The following is a 20000-nucleotide window of genomic DNA, read 5'->3' as shown; positions in this document are numbered from 1 at the left end:
GCCCCTTGGAGCCTCAGCCCTGGACAACTCGGCTCAGATCTCTGCCTTAGGTAGGTTGCCATTGGAGCAGATGGAGCCGATGGAGCAGAAGCATGTCTTCTCAGCTCCTTCAGCTTCCTTCTCCCAGGACTAGTGGAGAGAGTGTTCTCTGCTTCTGCAGGACAGATGGACCATCTGCATCTCATGTGTTTCTGCCTTGTGAGTCTCGACATTTGACACCACAGGGGCAGCCAATCCAAACCCTTCAGACTACCCAGCAGGGTATTGCCATCTCTTCCGACACTTCCCTGGCATATCCCACCAAGGATGTTCCCTGGAAGAGAAAGTGCAAAAGGAGGCACTTAGATTCCCTACATGAATCTATCACAGAAAACACTGATTTTGAAGAAAAGGAAGGATCCCGCAGATTGCCACCTGAAGATGTCCCATTTGGAGACATTCTTGAGATTCGGAAGCAATATAGTGATTGGTCCTCCCAAAATCCTTCTTCAAATGAATCAGTGTTTCTGGAGGAGTTTGGATCTGACCCATCTATCTCCTGGGTGACTCCACCTTCTGATGACCTCATTGATTTGATCTCTCAGTGGATGTGGAAGGAACCTGATATGGTTGAACCTATCTCCAAGAAACCAGACCAAATTCTGGCACCTCCGACAGGAAGGGAATACTGGATAAAGGAGTATTAGTGGATGCCATGGTTGTAGCAGCAGCCATGAAGAAGGAACCTGCAGAACAAAGCTCCACTGTCCATCCCCCAAATAGAGAGTCCAGGGCTTTGGACAGGTATGGGAAGCATGCCTGTACTTCAGTGACCTTTGCTGTTAGGTCGCTGAACTGTTTGGCACATTTCACTTGGTTGCAAAGAGATTTGATAAAGGATCTATCAAATACTCTTTCAGGACCCACTACTACAGAGAGTCAAGCTTCAGTAGCCTCACAGTTGGCAACCCTTCAGTCCATCTTATGAAGCTGAGGGTACCTCAAGGACAGCGAGTTCAGGCATCTCAATAAGGAGACAAGGCTGGGTGCACTTCTTTTGTCATTGCTTTCTTTAACTGATCTTTTTTATCTGGCTCCAAGGTGAAGGACACACTCTCCAAGTGTGGAAAAGATGAAATGACTGGACACACTCTCCAAGTGTGGAAAAGATGGAATTACTATCTCTGCTGTAAGAGTACATTTTTTACCCCTCTTCTCGAGTTATCAACAAGGGAGACAAAAAATGTGGTTCAAAAAATCTCAGGGTCCTTTCCAAGACACACATGGAGAAAGTTCCACCAGAAGCAGAGGGGGGAATACTAATAGAAGAAGCTGCCCACATGGCAGAAATGGCTTACAAAATCAAGGGTCTAGAGATACATTCTGACAGACCTTATCATAGCTCCTGAAAGGAGGCCCAATTGTTTCCCTCCGGAGGCAGTCGGGGGTCATTTATCCTTGCACAAGAGAGCCTATCTAAATATCACAAAAGACACTTGGGTGCAGAGGATGATTTCCAGAGGCTATATAATTCCCTTTTCCCTTGCACCTCTGTTCTCACAAAAGTTTCCTGATGTTCCACCCAGTCAGAGGAAAGTAGCATTACTAGAAATACAAAAGTTGTTAGAAAAAAAGAGTCATCTAAGAGGTCCCACCAGACCAGATAGAATCCAGAACTTATAGTGCTAATGAAAACAGGGGACTGGAGACCAATTCTGGATCTCAGCAACTTGAAGAAGTCAGTTCAAAACTCAAAGTTTTAGATGGCCATGGTTCAGTCCATCCTGCTGTTTCTAGGCAAGGACAAGTGGATCTGCTCAATAGACCTTCAAGATGTGTACTGTCACATAAAAATGAACAGGGAGTCCAGAAGGTACTTATGCTTCTGGCTGGGAGCCAGTCATCACCAGTTCTGAGCCCTGCCCTTTGGTCCCACCACAGCCCCCAGGGTGTTCACCAAATGCATGGCAGTGGTGGCATCTCACTTGAGACTGCAGGGATTTACTGTGTTTCTGTATTTAGATGACTGGCTCATTACTGCTCTGACCAGGCAGCTACTTACATTAGCAAGAGATCAGATACTCCAGACTTGTTCCCTTCTGGGAATTACAGTAAATTACAACAAATCTCAGTTGCAACCATCTCAAACACTGGAATTCATAGGATCAAAATTCAATACAGTATCTGTGACAGTCCACTTCCCCCAAACAGAATACAAACGTTAAGATTCCAGGTTGCAACAATTATTCACAAAGCCAAAATTTCAGCCTGATTGTTTCTTCAAGCCTTAGGGTCAATGTCAGCTACAAAAATTCTTCTTCCCCTGGTGAGATATCATATGAGAATTTTTCAGTGGATACTAGCTTCCCAATGATGATGTCTTTATCAATGGATGTCAGTTCAAATAAGGATTACACAGCCATGCATGAAGTACCCTTGGTGGTGGATATGGTCAGATCAACTTTTACAAGGCCATCCGCTCATTTTCCCTCAACTCAAGGACATAGTAACCATGGACACATCCCAGATTGGGGTGGGGCACTTCCAGGCAAAAACAGTCCAAGGCACTTGGTCCCTGGAAGAGGCCAATTTGCATATAAATGTCCTGGAGATGATAGCAGTGCTTTTAGTGCTGCAAGCCTTTCAGGATGCTGTACCTCTGGGCACAGTTGCGACCCAAATGGACAATATTTAAGTAGTTTGCTACATCAACAAACAAGGAGGAGCTAGGTCTTATCTCTTATATTGAGAAGCTCTCAGATTGTGGCAGTGGGCGATCTCATCCAACCGCTTTCTGATAGCAATGCACATTCTGGGGAAGTTCAGCATGATAGCAGACAAATTGTGCAGGTCCATTCTACCACCTCATGAGTGGTCTGTCAACAAAAAAGTGACAGAAGTGATTTTCCATCAATGGGGCCCACCTTGCTGTGATCTTTTTGCATCTCCCCTAAACAGCAAGTGGAGTAGCATTTTTGCCCTAATCCCCCCAATGGGGGAATTATAGAGAGATGCTGTGCTCCACAATTGGCTCTCTGGTCTTCTCTATGCTTATCCACCAACTCCCTTGGTTCCCAAGTTTCTACAGAAAGCTGCAAGGTTGAAGAGCAGAGTAATCTCTTTGCACCTTACTGCCCATGACAGGTTTGGTTCCACTTCCTTTGGCCTCATCTTCTTTACTCACTTTAGATTCTGGATACTATTCCAGACTCACATGACAGAAATGATTCATCTGGATTTCTCAAACCACACGCTAACAGTGTGGTTTCTCCACTTCCATTAATAGCCATATCACCTATGCTGTTGTCTCCTGTCTGTCGTATACTTTTGTCTTCCCCTAAAGCTTCTACTAGGAAAATCTACAAGAAGAGGTTTGTTTGTTGGGCACATCAAAAAAATATTGATCCTTCTTCAGCCCATACACAAAATGTACTAGAGTTTTTTGCAAAATTTTTTAATGAGGGGGCTACTTCCTCTACTGTTAAAATTCAATTGGCAGCAATCTCTAACTTTCATGTAGGAGTTGGCAATTCTTCTATGGCCTCTACTAAGATATGCAAAGCTTTCTTAAAGGGTACTATTTTACTATGGCCACTTTATAAAGACCCTACTCCTCCATGAGATTTGAATCTTCGATTGCAGGGCTTAATCCATCCCCGCTTTGAACCAGCAAGAAAATGTGATCTTAAATTTCTGACTTGGAAGACAATATTTTTAGTGACTATCACCTCTGCTAGGAGAATTTCAGAACTCCAAGCTTTATCCTCTAAACCTCCTTATTTGATTTTCTATAAGGATAGGGTGCCATTAAGAACTAACCCTTCCTTCCTAAGGTGGTGTCAGAATTCAGTATCAATTAACTTGGATGTTAATCTATTAACGTTGATGTTTTCTTTCCAAAATTCAAAAACAAAGGTGAATTTATGTTACATTTGCTGGATGTTCATAGACAGTCGAGTTTCTACTTACATAGAACAAAAGGCATTAGGAAATCTGATCAGTTATTTATAGCCCTTGCAGATAACATATTGGGCAAATCTGTAACAAAAGTAACATTGGCATAATAAATCAGGCATTTAATTACCAAAACTTTTAAGAGCTCATTCTAGTAGATCTATGGCAACCTAGTCAGTATTTTTATCCAGTCACTCCATGGATGACATATGCGCAGCTGCTATGTGGGCTAATCCTCATACATTTTTTACTCATAATGAATTGGATCTGGTCTCAAGGGGCAGAGCAGACTTTGGTTCAACCATGCTCAAGGAACATCTTTCCTTAGAGTCTACCTGGGATATTAGGTAGCTAGGGACTCTGTTCCAATGGTTGAGGAATGGAATGAATGAAAATTGACAACGTCAGATAAAGAAGTTATGTACTTACTTATCTGTGTTGTCCATTTTCAATCTTCCTCAGCTTCCCATCGACCACCCCCCAACCTTTGTCTTCATGGACCTCTGGAAGAGTGAGATGCTAGTAAGACACCACAGTGTCTTGTATGGAGCTACAGATATTGTTTCCTTTACGAGGAACAATATTCTAATATCTAGTATTTATGCCATCTTGCAAAAACTATTTGAGGTATGTTAGGGTTTGGTGCATTATGGGTAGGGAGGACCTCGATTGTTTCAGTTGGCCACGAGCTATAGTAATGGCCGAGTTGGATCCAAGGTTCGAATCCAAACCCAATGGTTGAGGAAGAATAAAAATGGAAAACACAGATGGAACATTATGGTTAGTACATAGCTTCATTTTTTCTGCATGCTGCTCATGTCTCACCAGCCTTCTTTTATAGTCTTTTAAAAACCAGGTACTTGACTTCATTTAATTATCATTTTAACACTGTGACTTTCATTTGCAACCATGTTTTGGGCCATTGTGTTAATTGTTGCACCAGCCTGTTTTTCAGATTTTATTTTCTAAAATAATATATATGGCTGTCTGTTCATAATAACTGTCCACTCCAAATTTAATGTATATTCCTGTTGTTTTTTATTTTGATTCATACCTCCTGCATAACACTGTTTACATTTATAGTTTTTTTGTAGTGCTTAGGAATTTTAGCATTATAATAAGTAGGAACTTCAGCATGATAAACTTCCTCTTCAGCATGTAAGGTTTGGCTGCAGTGTAGGACATTATTTTTATTTTTGAATATATTTCTCCTGTCAGTATTTTATGATGGTGGTAATATCTTACACCAAGCTGAATAGCAATGGCAGTGTTTTTGTGGTGGTAAATCAGAAAAGAAAGGAGAAAGGATGCTTAGCCTTCCCAGGACAAAGGCCATTGATGCATCCTCAGCAGATTCTCGTTGAAGTGCTGGAAAAAGAGTTTCCAAGCTGCCCTAGTGTTCGACAACAGTGCTCCTTCTTGTCCTGTAACCAGTGATTACTTCTCAAAGGTACACAGGTATGATCAGCACCACATACAAGTTTTTTTAGTCTGTACAGTTTTGTTTGGTTTGGTTTGGTTTATCAAGACAAGATTTACTGCATCAAGATATGTCCAAGAGTCATATATACCCTATTAAATGCTTGCTTGATTGATTGACGTTCTCATGCAGTTGGTTTGCTTTCTTCTACCACTGTCATCTATTCACTCCATGACTTCTTAACTTTCTGTCTCAGCAAGAGCTCTGAAGGATTGTATTCTTACACTTTTGTGAGCTTTTTGACAAATTATAAATTCTTGTTACAAATATTCATATTGTTAGAACTTTAACTACTATTAGCAAAGTATGAAGGGCAAAACTGTTCTTCACAAACACATTTTTAGTGGTAGAATCCGTTACATTGGCTATAGGTAATGGTCACTTTTGATGTAACACCCCAACCTGATGTGCAAAAATGGGAAAAAGGGACTGTTGCCGATTCATTCCATTCCATGTCTTTAAATAGATTTTATGTTACGAAAAGAACAGTGAATGTTGAGTTTTGTAAAATTTATAAACAAAACATATAACCTTCACATCATAGCGTAGAGACTTCTCCACTGTCAGAGTTATTAGCATTGTTATCACTGATGTCAGCTATTGTTCTATATAATTTTGCTGCTTTGCTTGACCTATGACCTTGATTTTTAAAACACATAAACATGAACCCTTTAAATTACTAGTGACTAAAAATCTGGTTATGTGCAGAAGACAAGAGTGGGCAAAAATTTCAGTTATGTTGCTTGCTTCACAGATCAGCCATGATTATTTTGCAGCTGAATTCTGGAATTTACTGCTGAAATGGCACATAACTTCCATGTGCACTTGCTATCATCATCATCATTAGTATTTTCAAGAGAACTCATTCTACCAAAATCGACTTATGACAACTCTATGGGTAGGCCCCATAGAATTCTTCTGGCATATTATGGAAGTAGATTGCCAGACCTTTCTTCCACACATCTGCTGCTATTCCCCAGTTGCTCCACAACCAGGATCTGAACCCAGGTTTACAAGTTGGTAATCCTGCACCTTAACCTCTATGCTATTGGTCAGGGGTATTCTACATAGGACAGAGTAAATCAGAAACCTACCCGTCACATGTTTGATCAGATTCCAGATAGTCCCCTGTTACTTATTCTAACCAACAAAACAAAGTGTCCATTTTGTTTTCATTCCTTATTTTTCTGTTTTTCACTAGAGGAGCTTCAGAAGTGAAACTGTTACTATTGATGCCTCTGATATAGGTTAAAATGACAAAGACATGACAGAGCTTTGGTTAACATGGTGTTATTTCATTTGGAGAAATGTATCATTTGTAAATGGCACTGGAATAGCCCTCCAAGCAATGAAGTTCCTCTAAGGAGCATCACTGTAAACGTCTGCACTAGAGCTACATACAGACCTGGTGCATTCTATATAACCAACAGACAGCTTTCAGGATACAATACTTATTGAGATAAAACACTTAGTATTTAAGTGAAATTTAAGTGGAAATGTTCATCAACATTTTAGTTAACTAAAAATTCGTGTTAATGCTATAAGTCACACATACAGATAAATGTATAATGTACTTAACCATTGTACATTTATCTGTATTTAGGTTTTTCATTTACCTTCATATTGTAATTGTAAAGCATACTTTCATTTATACTGAATAGTATTTGTAGCAACATGTGTGCATTTGAAGCCTATGTTTTCTTATCATACCAAAGCATGATGTATAAAGGATTATGACTGCGTCTCTAATCATAAGCAGTTTATTATGTGCTTGAGACAAAAATGCCAAGAAGATCACAAGACTGTGAATTTTGGCATCCACAATAGAGGGTTATGATTGGGGATCTAATCATAATTATTTGCAGTACATCAGCTTTATCTGTGTCATGTACTACAAGTTACTTTTTTGGAGGACGAGTGGCAGGAGTGCTACAGGACATCAGTGGTTTGCATGGCCACTGGTGGACTCTGCATCAGGTTTGGATAAGATTAACCCCTGTTATATTGCATGCCAAGACCAGTGACAAGTCCAACACAGGAGGTGGTCCATCAACACAGAAGAAGGTCACAGCAGTGCAGGAGTTCCTAATGTTCACATCAGTGGAAAGGAACTTGACCCTCATATCTGAGAGTGACCTGGTTGTGACATGGTAATGACTGCAGAAATTTGTGTTTGGAATGTAGCAGAATAATATTAGCCATTAAATTTCCATATAGTGCAGAGCAGTGCATGCTAGGTAATAATTGCTTGGCAAGAGGATTCTGAATATCTGTTCTACAGTATTTCCAGTCTGCAGTCCAACAGCTTGCACAAATCAAAGACAAGCATCAACGGTGGAATCACAACATCAATAGGCTGTAAAACAGAAGAAAGGAAATTAAAAAAACTGGCAAAAATTAAAAGGTATAGCACACAACATGATAAAAGTGCTGTTATCAAACTAAACAAATAATTCAGAGGACAAATAAAGTCTGCCAAAGCCAAATTTGAGGTAAAGTTGGCCTCCTAGACTAAGGGCAACCAAAAGTCATTCTGTAGCTATGTCTGCAACCTCAAAGGCAATACACAATTTTGTTCAGAGCTCATTGTTAATTGAGCCACTTGTACTGAGCCAGAAGATATGGCAAACCTACTGGGAAGACAAATTCAGGTGTACCTTTACATCTCTCTTTGCCTCAGCCTTCCCTCTGGAAATATCATCAAGCATAACCCCCCAACTATCACTAGGGAACAGGTCCTCAATGCTCTCTCTAAGGCCAGGAACCTTGCATTGATGGGCCCCGATAATATCACAGGCTGCTTTCCAAGTAGCTTGAAACATGACCTGTCAGATCATCTGGAATCACTACTTAACTGTAGCCTCCAAACAGGCATCAAGAACAATGACAGTCTTCCTTCTGCCGAAAGGCAGGCCATCTACAGACCCTAGAAACTACAGCCCCATAAGTCTCACTAGTCTTGAATGCAAAGCCATGGAAAGGATTATAATGGAAATGATCAGTCGTGACATAGGAAATCTCCAGACACTGGACCCAACCCAGTTTGGTTTCTTTAAGAGCAGGCCATGCCTACTCATCCTGGTGGACTTCTTTGAGAAGGTAAACAAAACAATGGACAAGGGCAAGATGGTTCATACTATGTACCTTGTCCTGGCCAATGCATTTGACACAATACCCACTTGTGCGTTTTCAATAGACTCAAGATGTTTGGTATAAACCCATATGTTACCCAGTGATAGCCAGCTGGCTTATAGACAGGACCCAGGAAGTTAGAACTTGGGAGTCCACCTTTACAAAGAGACCAGTCATCAGCTGAGGCCCTCAGGGATCAGCCCTAGGATTTCTCCTTTTTGGCATCAAGTCAAGGCCAATGTAAAGGGCCTCTGGCTGACCAAATTTGCAGATGATTGCAAATTAGGGGCAGTCATAGAAACTCCCACTGACACTAATATTCTCCAAGAAGGGCTGGCACAGACAAATAACTGGAGTCAGGGTAATAGAATAAAACTTATTGTCAAGAAATGCATAATAGTATCCATTGGGAAGACAGACAGCCCTGGTAACTATCATATTGACAACACACCCCTAAGAGTCAACCTTGCAGCTGGGGACACACATAGATGCTAATCTAGCCTTTGACCATCATGTGTCTATGGCAGTCTATAGTGCATTTTATATAATTGTCCTTTAAATATATGATAAAAATACATGACAGTGAAAACAATATTCAGCAAAGGCAGGAGGGTTTGGCTATTAGTGAACAATTATGATAAATGTGTGCTGTTTACTTCCATTTAAATGCTTTGCTAAATTACTTCTACACTTTGTAAATGTATCCTGGGTGACACACCCATTGCAGGTAAGGTAGTCTGAATTGCTGTTATGCCTTCCGTCATCCTCCCACTGCACAAATACAAACAGTTGCAAGCCATTAGCAACTAACAGTGTTGTAGAGCCTGCACTATGTTACATCTGCAACACAAAGTAAAAATGTTTGGTATTAAGCAGTTCTAATGAGTTCACACCTAATTTGCATCCTTACTGTGTCAGAGGCCTGGATCTACAATATAAAAAGTTAACCATGTAGCTAGGGAAGTTGAAGGTGTGGAGATCTGTGTATTTGGACAAAGCAGAAGGTGATTTATCTGCAGAGAAGCCTTCCATTTTTTATAACATATGCTTGTATTATGCCAGTACTAGATTTTGTAACATCTTACAAATGTATTTATATATCCAGGAGAAAATGGAACTTTTATCTTATACACTTCTTGCACTTCACATAGGCATTTTTGGCAGGCAATTACATTTCTCAGATACACAGGTTATTTATTTTCATCATAAGTATTATTGTTAAAATTGTATTTTACAATCTTCTGTGTTATTGCTGAGAAATCGGAATGTATGTGCCAGTGGCACAGGTGTTATACTTCTGAGGTGGGCTGTGAACCCCTATATGGGAGTGGTGGGCACATTGAGAGGTGACTGGCAATCATAAATTGACTATTCAGTTGTAAATGTGTACACATTGTTTGAAGTGTGTTGAAAGCATATATACCAATTGAATTATGTGGTATTCCTTGGTTTGTAAACACCTTCATTTGTATGTTGTTTTTGGGGTAGGGGAAACCCCTACCCTTTGTGTGTTGCCACAACAAAAATATATTTCAAGTGCTTTTATTTATTTATTTATTTTATTTTACATTTGATTATCAGGTAATATCCGACTGGGTCAGTTGCCCATTTTCAGCGGAGACCCGGGGAGAAAAGGTCCAGAAACTTAAGATAGTGAGACAGTGTAAATAACAGCAAATAAAAATTGAAAATATGTAGTCATCCTGTTATTCCAATGAGAAAAATACATTACTAAAGTGATATTCCTTAGTTTGGACCAAACATTGCTTTGTGTATGAGTGTGATGTGGTACAGCCTCATAACCCTCAGTTTTAATAATTGAAATGTATGTTTCCAGTGCATAATGCTGAAAAAGATGTGTATATAAGCAGGAAACAAGTTAGATGATATTTATGGGTTGTATCCTTCTCTGTTTTATGTCACATAGGATTATGGCACCCAAGCATACAAATCCATGTAACCCCCTTTTAGTGACTCTAAAAACGATGTAACAGTGGAGGCGTTCAGCACCATGGCACCTTTCTGCTTGAGAGAGGATGTGGGGATATGCCTGCCAGAATGCAGATTTGGAATCAGTTAGTGAAATATGTTAATGCAGTAGGGGGTCACATCAGGACTTATGATCAGGTGTGTCATAGGGCCACTGATATGATTTCATTAGGCCGAAGAAGAGCAGCTGCTGTTGCCCGTGAATAGCTGGCTACAGAGGGGAGTCTGCTACCGAGTCCCCACTGACACCAAATGAAACGTTCCTGTCCACTGTCAGAGATCCAGAGAGCTCAGTGGGAAGTGAACACCAACATATGATTAATGTTGGTGCTGATGTGTCAGGGAGGACAACTATGGCCAGGAGGAGCTTCCAGGTAAGCTGACATATGGCAAGTTTTAGATTTGCTTGCATAGTAAAATATATTAACTTTTAAGTAATAGTTCCTGTAAATTTTTTTTCATTAACCTACTGGTAAATTAATAGACTTATATGACACACTTGTTCATTACACATGGGCTGTGGGTGGACGTTTCAGCCAAGTTTCAGTTAAAACTATTCTTAACAGACATAAAGGCAATTGTGTATTCATTGTTCCCATGTGCTATTCCAATTGTGATGTTAAATTGGCATCTTACCTTGCTTCATTTCTTCCAGGGCCATCTTCCCTACCAATTGTGGAGTCATCTGCACATGGTAAGCAAAACATTTTGTGTGGATTATTGATGACCGTTTGTCAAATATGTTCATTTCTCTGTATGTGAGGGGTGGATGTAATAAGTGTTGTCTATTGCTGTACCATTTGCAAGAGAACCAGTGTTAGTTTGTTATCGTATAAATTGTTTTAAATAATTTAGTGTAGTATTAATTTATTTCCTGTTACAGGTGATCCTGACAGTGGAAGTGTGGGACTTCTACCACCTGATGTCAGAGTACCTGTAGACTCTGATGATGATGGTGGCCAAACAGAGGCACAGTTGGGGGGGGGGTTGCAGACGTTGAGTCTGACACTGAGGCAGACACTCAGCCATCCCCTGTATTTCTCTCAGACACAGTCAGTAGGCCTATGCATATCTATTCCACTGAGCTCTCAGATATTGGACAGGTGGAGGGTGACACACTTGATCAGGGTAGTGTGGTTACAGCAGCTTCAGTCTCAGTTGACTTTGGCTGTAGCCAAAATGCGGGCAAGGTGCCGTACAGGAGGGTTGTTAGGGGTGCTCGGTGGAGGTCTGCTTTTCACCCTTCACCTGATCCTGGTGTGTCACTACTTGGCACTCGACATATATTTAGAGCCATCATGGAGGTGCAGGCACATTCTACTAGGTACCCTGAGGACAGGCTTAGCATTGTAAATGTGCAGATTCAAACTATATGTTCATTGTTATGTCTTGCATGGGGAACAAAGCAATGTAATTTCATTCAGCTTGCACTGCTGTGTATATCTGATTGATAATAAAGTTTCCTTTGACTTTGATATGGCACAGGCTGATATGCATGAATGCCTTTGCCATGTGGTCAAGTCAGTGGATTGGATGAATGACATGATGGAATGGGCAGTGCCTCTGATGGAGCACCCACTTGGGAGGGGGACAGCATCTACTTGGATGTAGGTCAGCAGTGTCATCTGCTGTTAGCCAACATGGCTGTGCCTGATCAGGCTGTCATAGTGACTCTACTTCCACTGCTCCATCACTGGTTGAGGTTTCCCCACCCAGGTATGGTAGGCCATGGGGTCATGATCCTGGGCGTACTTGTGAGGAGACCTAGTCTAGCAAACATCAGTCATGTCCAAGTAGCAGCAGCACATCTAACCATAGGCATGGACGTGCCAGTGCAACTCCTGGTAGAGATAGTTCTCGTGGTCTGGGGCAATGACGATGAACTGTTACCTGTACCATGCACAGCTCTCACCTGTCTGACATGCCAGGATGTAGGGCTAGCGCAGATCTTGGCTGTGTTCTTTCAGACACTCACACACACGTTTTACCTCAAGTGCCCATACAGACACACACACACACACACAGAGAACATGTACACGAGTCATTTTTTAGGTTAGCAGCTCATTCTATCTCATTGGCCATTTGATAAATTATCTAAATTTCTGCCTGCCCATCTTTCCTACTCACACAAACTCACTACCTTTTGTGTCAGCTTTGGCCTCCTGCCCCCTCCCAAACAACACCCTGTGCAAATGATAACTGTGTCATCTCCTTGATTTTTGGATTCAGGGACACATAAATGTCTTTTGTATGACACACAGGGTGCATAGCTGACTGAATGATAAGTTATATTTGATTGTGATGCTGTTTTGAAAGTTGTACTGCCTTCTTACGGGTTTATTTTGTGTGTATCTTTGATGCATGACGCCTGTTAGTTGATAAAAAGCACACATCTATTAACATAAGTCAGTCCTGTCATATATTGATGTCATTGCTGTAACACTCACACACCTTCCACTTAGGTGTATTAGCAAATAAAAATTTGCAAGGATTTTCCAATCATTTGTGTTCTTAGCCATTAGTTTTTTATTCCAGGTTCATAGGTTCATAGATTAGTACTAAGCTAACTGCCCTTGTGAGCCATTTTAAACCTAGCCAATTATCCCTTGTGAGACTCAAACCCTACACCTTGTGTTTGTAAGGCAAACACCTTAACCATTAGGCCACCCTCCCAACCCTCACCACTTACTTTGATAGTCCTGCAGTTACAAGTGTTTTAATTTGTGGCTAATTCTGTGTGATGCTAGCAGTACAGTCATTACATAGGTAAGTAAAGGTTGTGAACATTGCTTTGCATCAGTTTCACTGTATGTATGTGCATAGAATGAAAGTTGTAACCCCTTAAGTGGTGAGCATATGTGCTACCCGTTGCCTGTTGGCCGGGGCAGGGACATATTGTGCATGCCTACATCTACCAACATACACAGCGGCTGGTTGTTCTCCTTCTGACTCCTCACCTGTGTGTGACTGTGTTGACCTTGCCATTGGTAGTGGGATATGTGCCCCTTCTGCTTGGTGTTCCTGTTGAAACTGTTTTCTCAGGATAGAAGGATCGCACAGGCAGTGTAAACTTCAGCACAAGTGCAGGGATTTTACTGCACGGCTCCCCCTGATGTATCAAGGCACCAAAACTATGACTATTCAGCTGCCCAAACACACAGTCTGAGATATTTCTTGTTTGTGCATGCGCCACATTATAGCGTTCTTCAGTGGGTGGGTATGCATTTCTGATGGGCATCATCAGACATGGTTCAGGTGTAAAACCTGCATCGCCCAGTAAATGACCTTGTGGGATAACCCCACAAGAAAACCTCTGGTATTGTTGAAAGTTGTGCCAGATATGTAAGTCGTAGTAACTGCCGGGGTTGTCAGCACATAAATTCAGGATGTTTCCCTTAGCGTTACACACAACCTGGCAGTTAATGGAGTGGAAGCCCTTTCTGTTTATGTACTCTTCCCTGTTCCCCAGGTGGTGCTTTGATCTCAGTGTGCATGCAGCCTATGGCACCCAGCCTTTCAGGGAAGTGTGCTACAGGGTAGAAATCCTGCATAGTTGTAGCTCTGTCATCAGGTGTACAGGGAAAATGCATGTAGTCACTGGTATGCTGTAACATAGCATTCGGGAACTGATGCAGGATCCTGGATGCTGGTGCCTGTGACACCCCTAGCATATCCCCTCTTCGTCTCTGGAAAGTTCCTGTAGCTAATATTCTAAGTGCTATATATACCTTAATTTTCACAGGTGTTGGTCCCCTCAGTTTGCCCTTACTCTCAGTAGACCATGAAAAATTAAACGTGTTCTAAACACCCTCCTCATTCTTGGCCAAGGTCTATTAACAGCAGCAGCATCAGCAACATAGACTTGGGCCTGTTGCACGTACAGATGCAGAAAAGCAGCAGAAGTCCCTAACTTTCTTTCTTTGTAGAGTAGTCATTGTGGCTGTTTCCAATGAGTTTTGGAATTTGAGGCCAAAACCCACACTGAGTGTACACGATTGCTTTATAGCTTGTTGAATAGCTCCTCCATCTTGGGTTGGTAGATTAGCATACAGTTGAGCTGCTTATGCTATAATTAGCATGCCACAATGTTTACTTGGTTCACACAGCTCTACACAACATGTAGAGCCGCTTACTGAATACAAATCGGTGCCCTACAGTGTGCGCGTCGTGGCGCGAGTAGCACAAGGTGGTCTTAGCGTGTCATGTAGGCTTTACTAATTCCACGCCATAGTCTAAAGAATGAAGACTGACAAGGCATATACAATGTATTTATTATGTGTAATATGGAGAAAACTAAAATTCATAAATACATTCATATTAAAAATACTAAAATATAACTCACTTATCAAACCTCTATCATATACTGATATAAAGTAATCAATTCAAACTCATTCTGGAATTGTAATAATTTAAATGATAATGCTACTTTTCATTTTTGGAAAGAATATTAGTTAATTAAAATAATTAATAAGGACAATGATATATTTTGGAGTTGTAATAATAATTATTTAAACACAAACTGAGAACACATATTTTATGGTGTTCCCTTAGAAAAATTTTGAAATGATGCTCAGTCATACGAGTCCTTTGTATGGATAATTTCATTTTGACCAAACACATGAGTTTTCGTTTTCCACCTTGAAAATGAAAGTGATCAAACTCCGCAATTCTGATGTATTGTAATTGTAGCAAGGAAATGAGTAACTAAAACTACTTGTCTATCTCTTCTTTCAGGTTTTTATCATTCTAATAACTTTAGTTAGTTAGTGATAAATCAGTACAGATAGATTAAGATTCAGAAGTGATAGTATACATTAAAATTCTGGCCTAAATTAGTGAAGTGTAACACATTAGGAAACTGTAGACATCTTAATTTATTTTACTAATATTTTGGGGGTAATTGTTCCATATGACTTGAGAGTATTATTGTTTTAATGAAATAAAATACTATTTGAGCTGCAGTATATGTTTGAGCTTTGTTTTGTGTTTTGGATTTGTATTATTTTATTAAAGAAAATGCATATAAAATGCTTTAAAAATGTTAATATAGTAGTATTAATTTGGGGGGGATGATTACAGTGAAAATGCTTAATTATAATATCAACTGGAATGCTGACAAAATATAACAGTAAAACAAGTTGTATCATGAGAGCACTGATACTGTCAATGGCCTCCCTGAAGAATGTTTTTTTTAATATGTATGTGTTGCCACTCCTTTATTTATAGTTCATATATTTTCTAAGCTCTTCAAATTAGTCCTGGTTTCTAGAATTAAGAAAGCTTTTTGTAAGATGGTCTGCATGAATCCTTTTTGGTGATTTACCTGTTTAATTTTGCCCTAGTGTTTCATCACCAGGAAAACTGGTAATGTGATCTTTAAGTACTTTCTGATTGTTGTCATCCTCTGATGTTTTTGAAGTTACATGCAGAGCTGAGGAAATTGTTTGCAGCTTGATGCTGGAATTCCCATTTCAACCCCAGGTTTAATTTCTGTTTTGGGTTTCTAATACCATGGCTGGAATGGACCCCATTCATAAATCAAAGTATGATTAAAATTCATGAAATTAGTTTTGTTTCAGCTCCTTGTAAGAAGTAATAGTTGTCTCAGAAGTCTTTCCCAAGTCAGATGGTAGAATGAAATGAGTGCTTACTTCATAGTATATATGAGAAAGAAAGAGAGAGAAAGATTAAAAGAGAAGTAAGGATGGAAGGAAGTAGAAGATTTTGTAGCAAATCTCAACAGCTCTGCAGCCATCAGACTGCAAATCTGTAATATTCTTCAGGCTCCCATTATTAACATTCTTTCTGGTTTCTCTCTTCATTTAAATGAGAACAGTCATCCTCAGTTGGTTGTACCTCGGAAACCTGGAAGGATAGGGGCATCATTATTTTACATGGATGCTTTCATGCTCATCTAAAAAGCAGGGACAATCCCGTAATAAGAAGCGCAAAATTTATTATCAGATACTGGGACTTAGAGATTCCATTCCTAAAACAGCTTAATATATATTGGATTGATGACATTTTGATGTGGGAAACAGCCTTATAATTGTACTTTACTTGATGCATTCTACTGAATACTGATGTGTGAGCGGTAACAATATAAGAAGTTTTAACATTTATTAAAAGTGGTTTTGCTGCAGTCTGTGAGTACCTGTTCTAAAATAGCATAGTGCATTAACATCCATCTTGCTTTTTACTTGTTTTAGGCATTGCAATCAGAGAGTCAGCAAAAGTTGGGGATCAAGCCCAGAGAAGGGTGATGCGAGGTGTAGATGATCTAGACTTTTTCATAGGCGATGAAGCTATTGATAAACCAACATATGCCACAAAGGTAAGGAATACATAGGTAGTTATTGGAACTGTGTATTCTGAATTTACTTCCACTACACTGGACTAATATCACTGCTGCATGCCAACATATGCCTCAAAGGTAAGGAATAGATATCTAGTTATCTGAATTGTATATTCTGAATTTTTACATTACAGTGGATTAATATCAATGCTGTGTGTATGCAATTGATTGCTTTGTGAGTTAACCTTTTTTTTATCAGAACAAACCTTTACTGACATGCTGACAAGATATGTGTAGTGACTATAGCAAAATTGTCATGGAACCATATATCAGCTACACACAGTAACTTGTCTGCAAACCACAACATTCTATAATGACAAGTAATGTGTGTTACTATAACAGTCCAATAACACAATTACATTTATATTTTACTGTTCTAACTGAAAAGTGATTTAAATTTCATCAAAACATAAGTTGGCATGGATAGTACTGGATGCCATCTTTGCAGGTGTATGCACGCTATTACAACATGCTAAGTCTCCAATGCATGCACTCTAGACTCCTTGTAGGTGATAAACCTGCTCTTCTGCAGATGCATCAATGCAGCGAGCTTGAGTTGCCACCCGTTTTGCAGGTTGAATCAACCACCTTGGTCCACACACAGACGCCTTCCCCTGCCAGTCCTTCTAGTGCCCATACCATTAGTTGAATGGGTACCACCTTGAAAGCAGGCAAGACTTTATCACCGTAAGACATGGGGCTGGGGACAAAGTATAACATGTCTGATATAGCCACAGTCTGTACTGAGGGGGAGAAAAATAGATATCTCTGTTTATTCTGAGGGCATCAAACTAGAGAATAGCATGAATACCCCCTTTATGTCATTCAGGGAGTTAACAGAATCAACTAAGCATAATACCAAATCATCTGCAAACCAGTTAGAATATGCCTTCCAATCTCCCAATACTAAAATGCCCATTATATATTAATGCTCAGTATAAGCACTCGGTTTCAGCTGCAAGAACAAAGAAAAGGGGCAATAAGCATTCTGTACATATAACATTTGATAATGGCCACTAGAGCTAAAAGTTGGTCCTATAAAAGCTTATAAAAAATAGAAGAAAATGTTCTCAGTCCTAAAGCTACTATGAGTATCTAAAAAAAAAAATCACACTCCAAAGAAATGAAAGTATTATTGAAGTCTACAAACAGAACACATGCAGGGCTGGACTTGCTTTAAATACGTTGTAGTTTAAAAAACAAGTGCATCATTTGGTATTAGCCTTTTAAAAAACCATGTCAGGTCAACTGTACCAGCTTTATAAGGATACAACTCTTGCAAAAAGTTTTGGATCTGGATGAAGGAGCAATGCACATCTATAGTTAGCTGGTGATCAGTGATCTTTTCCCTCTATCAGAATTAAGGAAGTAATGACAGAGTAGACAGAATAGGGCATTATTCCTAAAATCATTTCTTCAGAAAGAGCAAGGAGATGCTTCTCTATTTCTCTCCTAAATCCCATCTGGGTCTGGTGCTTTACCTACTTAATAATTTATTTTGGTAAGTGGGAAAGTGAACTGCTCGGAGGACCATTTCCAGACATGACCCAGGCTAGTTAGGCAATTACAGTGAATAAAAGGCTAGTTAGGCAATTACACTGAATAAAACAAATATCAGAACATAGACATTGTTGCAAGTATAAGTGCAATAAAAATAGAATATAAGCATCACTAACAGACATCAGAATGTGAACAGTATTGCAAGTTTAAAGAATACAGTAAGCAGAATGTAAGCATCAGCAATGTACAGCAGTTTTGTATGGTGTACATTTATGATATATTAAGAATAGCAGTAAGGGAGTAACCCCATGGGGGTATTAATTATCTTTTTTAAAGCCTATCATGGAAAGATAGTAGTTTGCAGCAGTATATATAGTATATGGTCAAGCACATATTCATATCAGGGGTGTAGCCAGGATTTTCAAATTTGTACTCACAACTCCCAGACTGTTGCCCCCTCAACAAGCCACACCCACATTAACACTGCTGACCAAGCCACGTCCCCTTTATATTGCTGATCTCTGAGCAGATCACTTGGAAGTATATGCCAGGGTAGTAATTACATGATGCATGAACATTTTCATTCCAAAGGTACATCTTCCATAAGTCAAAAAACAAAATACCTTTCCATTTACACTAGGACAGATCAGTTTACCACCCCCCAAGATTACTCGTCTTCCTCTTGCAGCCCCTAACCCATGTAGTGGCTCATTACACCTCCAGTGATGTTGCTGACTAAAGGACTGTCAGGGTCTAGGCATCACATGCTCCTCAGTGTTGTGGTCTGTAGGTACAACATATAGTGCTCTCTCTAGGTAACATCCAAGCTATGAGCCACAACTACCTCCCTTTCACCAGCATGGGTCACCTGGCAATGCATGATCACTCCTATGGTCTACAGTCACACTAAGCCTTTTGGAATGGTAAAGCTTACATTCCCAACAGCAAATGCATTTTAGCTGGGCTAAGTCATACTGCCACTGACAATTAATGAAGATGTGTACCCATAGGGAGTCAATCAAGCAAAAAGTAAAGCAGTTGAAATTTACATCCTTACTACCCTGCTTACATTCTGCGAATCTCAAGCCTTTGCTTATAGGAAATTGGTTAAAGCAAGAAAATTAGCCTAGGCGCCAGAACTGGTGGGAATGTTTACTGTCACATGCTCTAGGCACTTGTTTGGACTTTTTCTAGTCTTATGATCCAGTGATAGTCTGAACAAAATTATTGAAAAGAAAAGAAATTCAAGGAAGAAATACCATGGCCAATGCTAGGAACTACAATACCCAGAAGGGTATGAAACCCCTCAAACTAAATAAACAACTCAGAAATCTTATCACGCCCACCAAAGCCAGATTTGAGGCAGAAATATCCTCAAATATAAAAGATAATGACAAGGTCTTCATCAGCTTTGTTCACAACCTCAAAGGTAACATGACAGCATGCTGAACAAATTGTAAATGGAACCACTTAGAAGGAATCAGAGGATATAGCAAACCTGCTGGTTGATAAATCTAATTCCAGTTTCACCCCTTCTTCCCCTCAATACCTTTCAGAAGACACCCTCGAACATAAATCCTCTGACTATCACTAGCAAACAAGTCTTCAATG

The 20000-nt window shown here is 39.9% G+C and overlaps 1 protein-coding gene across 4 annotated transcripts in view; it reads left to right on the top strand.

The window, feature by feature from the left end:
* Positions 1-20000, top strand: part of ACTR3B (actin related protein 3B) — a 1280959-nt gene that overhangs the window by 459286 nt on the left and 801673 nt on the right. For 3 of the 4 annotated variants that reach the window (XM_044066887.1, XM_044066888.1, XR_006364220.1), the window contains exon 3: positions 16744-16868. The exons of the other annotated variant lie outside the window; for it this stretch is intronic. In XM_044066887.1, coding sequence (XP_043922822.1) covers positions 16744-16868 — 125 coding nt within the window. The remainder of the gene's footprint in view (positions 1-16743; positions 16869-20000) is intronic. 4 annotated transcript variants of the gene reach the window in all.

This window comes from Protopterus annectens, chromosome 3.part1 (genome assembly GCF_019279795.1).
Source record: "Protopterus annectens isolate FY-2018-M chromosome 3.part1, PAN1.0, whole genome shotgun sequence".
In the NCBI taxonomy this organism is placed as follows: domain Eukaryota; kingdom Metazoa; phylum Chordata; order Ceratodontiformes; family Protopteridae; genus Protopterus; species Protopterus annectens.
The sequence above is the reverse complement of the archived record's forward strand: the minus strand, read 5'-3'. Positions and strand labels throughout refer to the sequence as shown.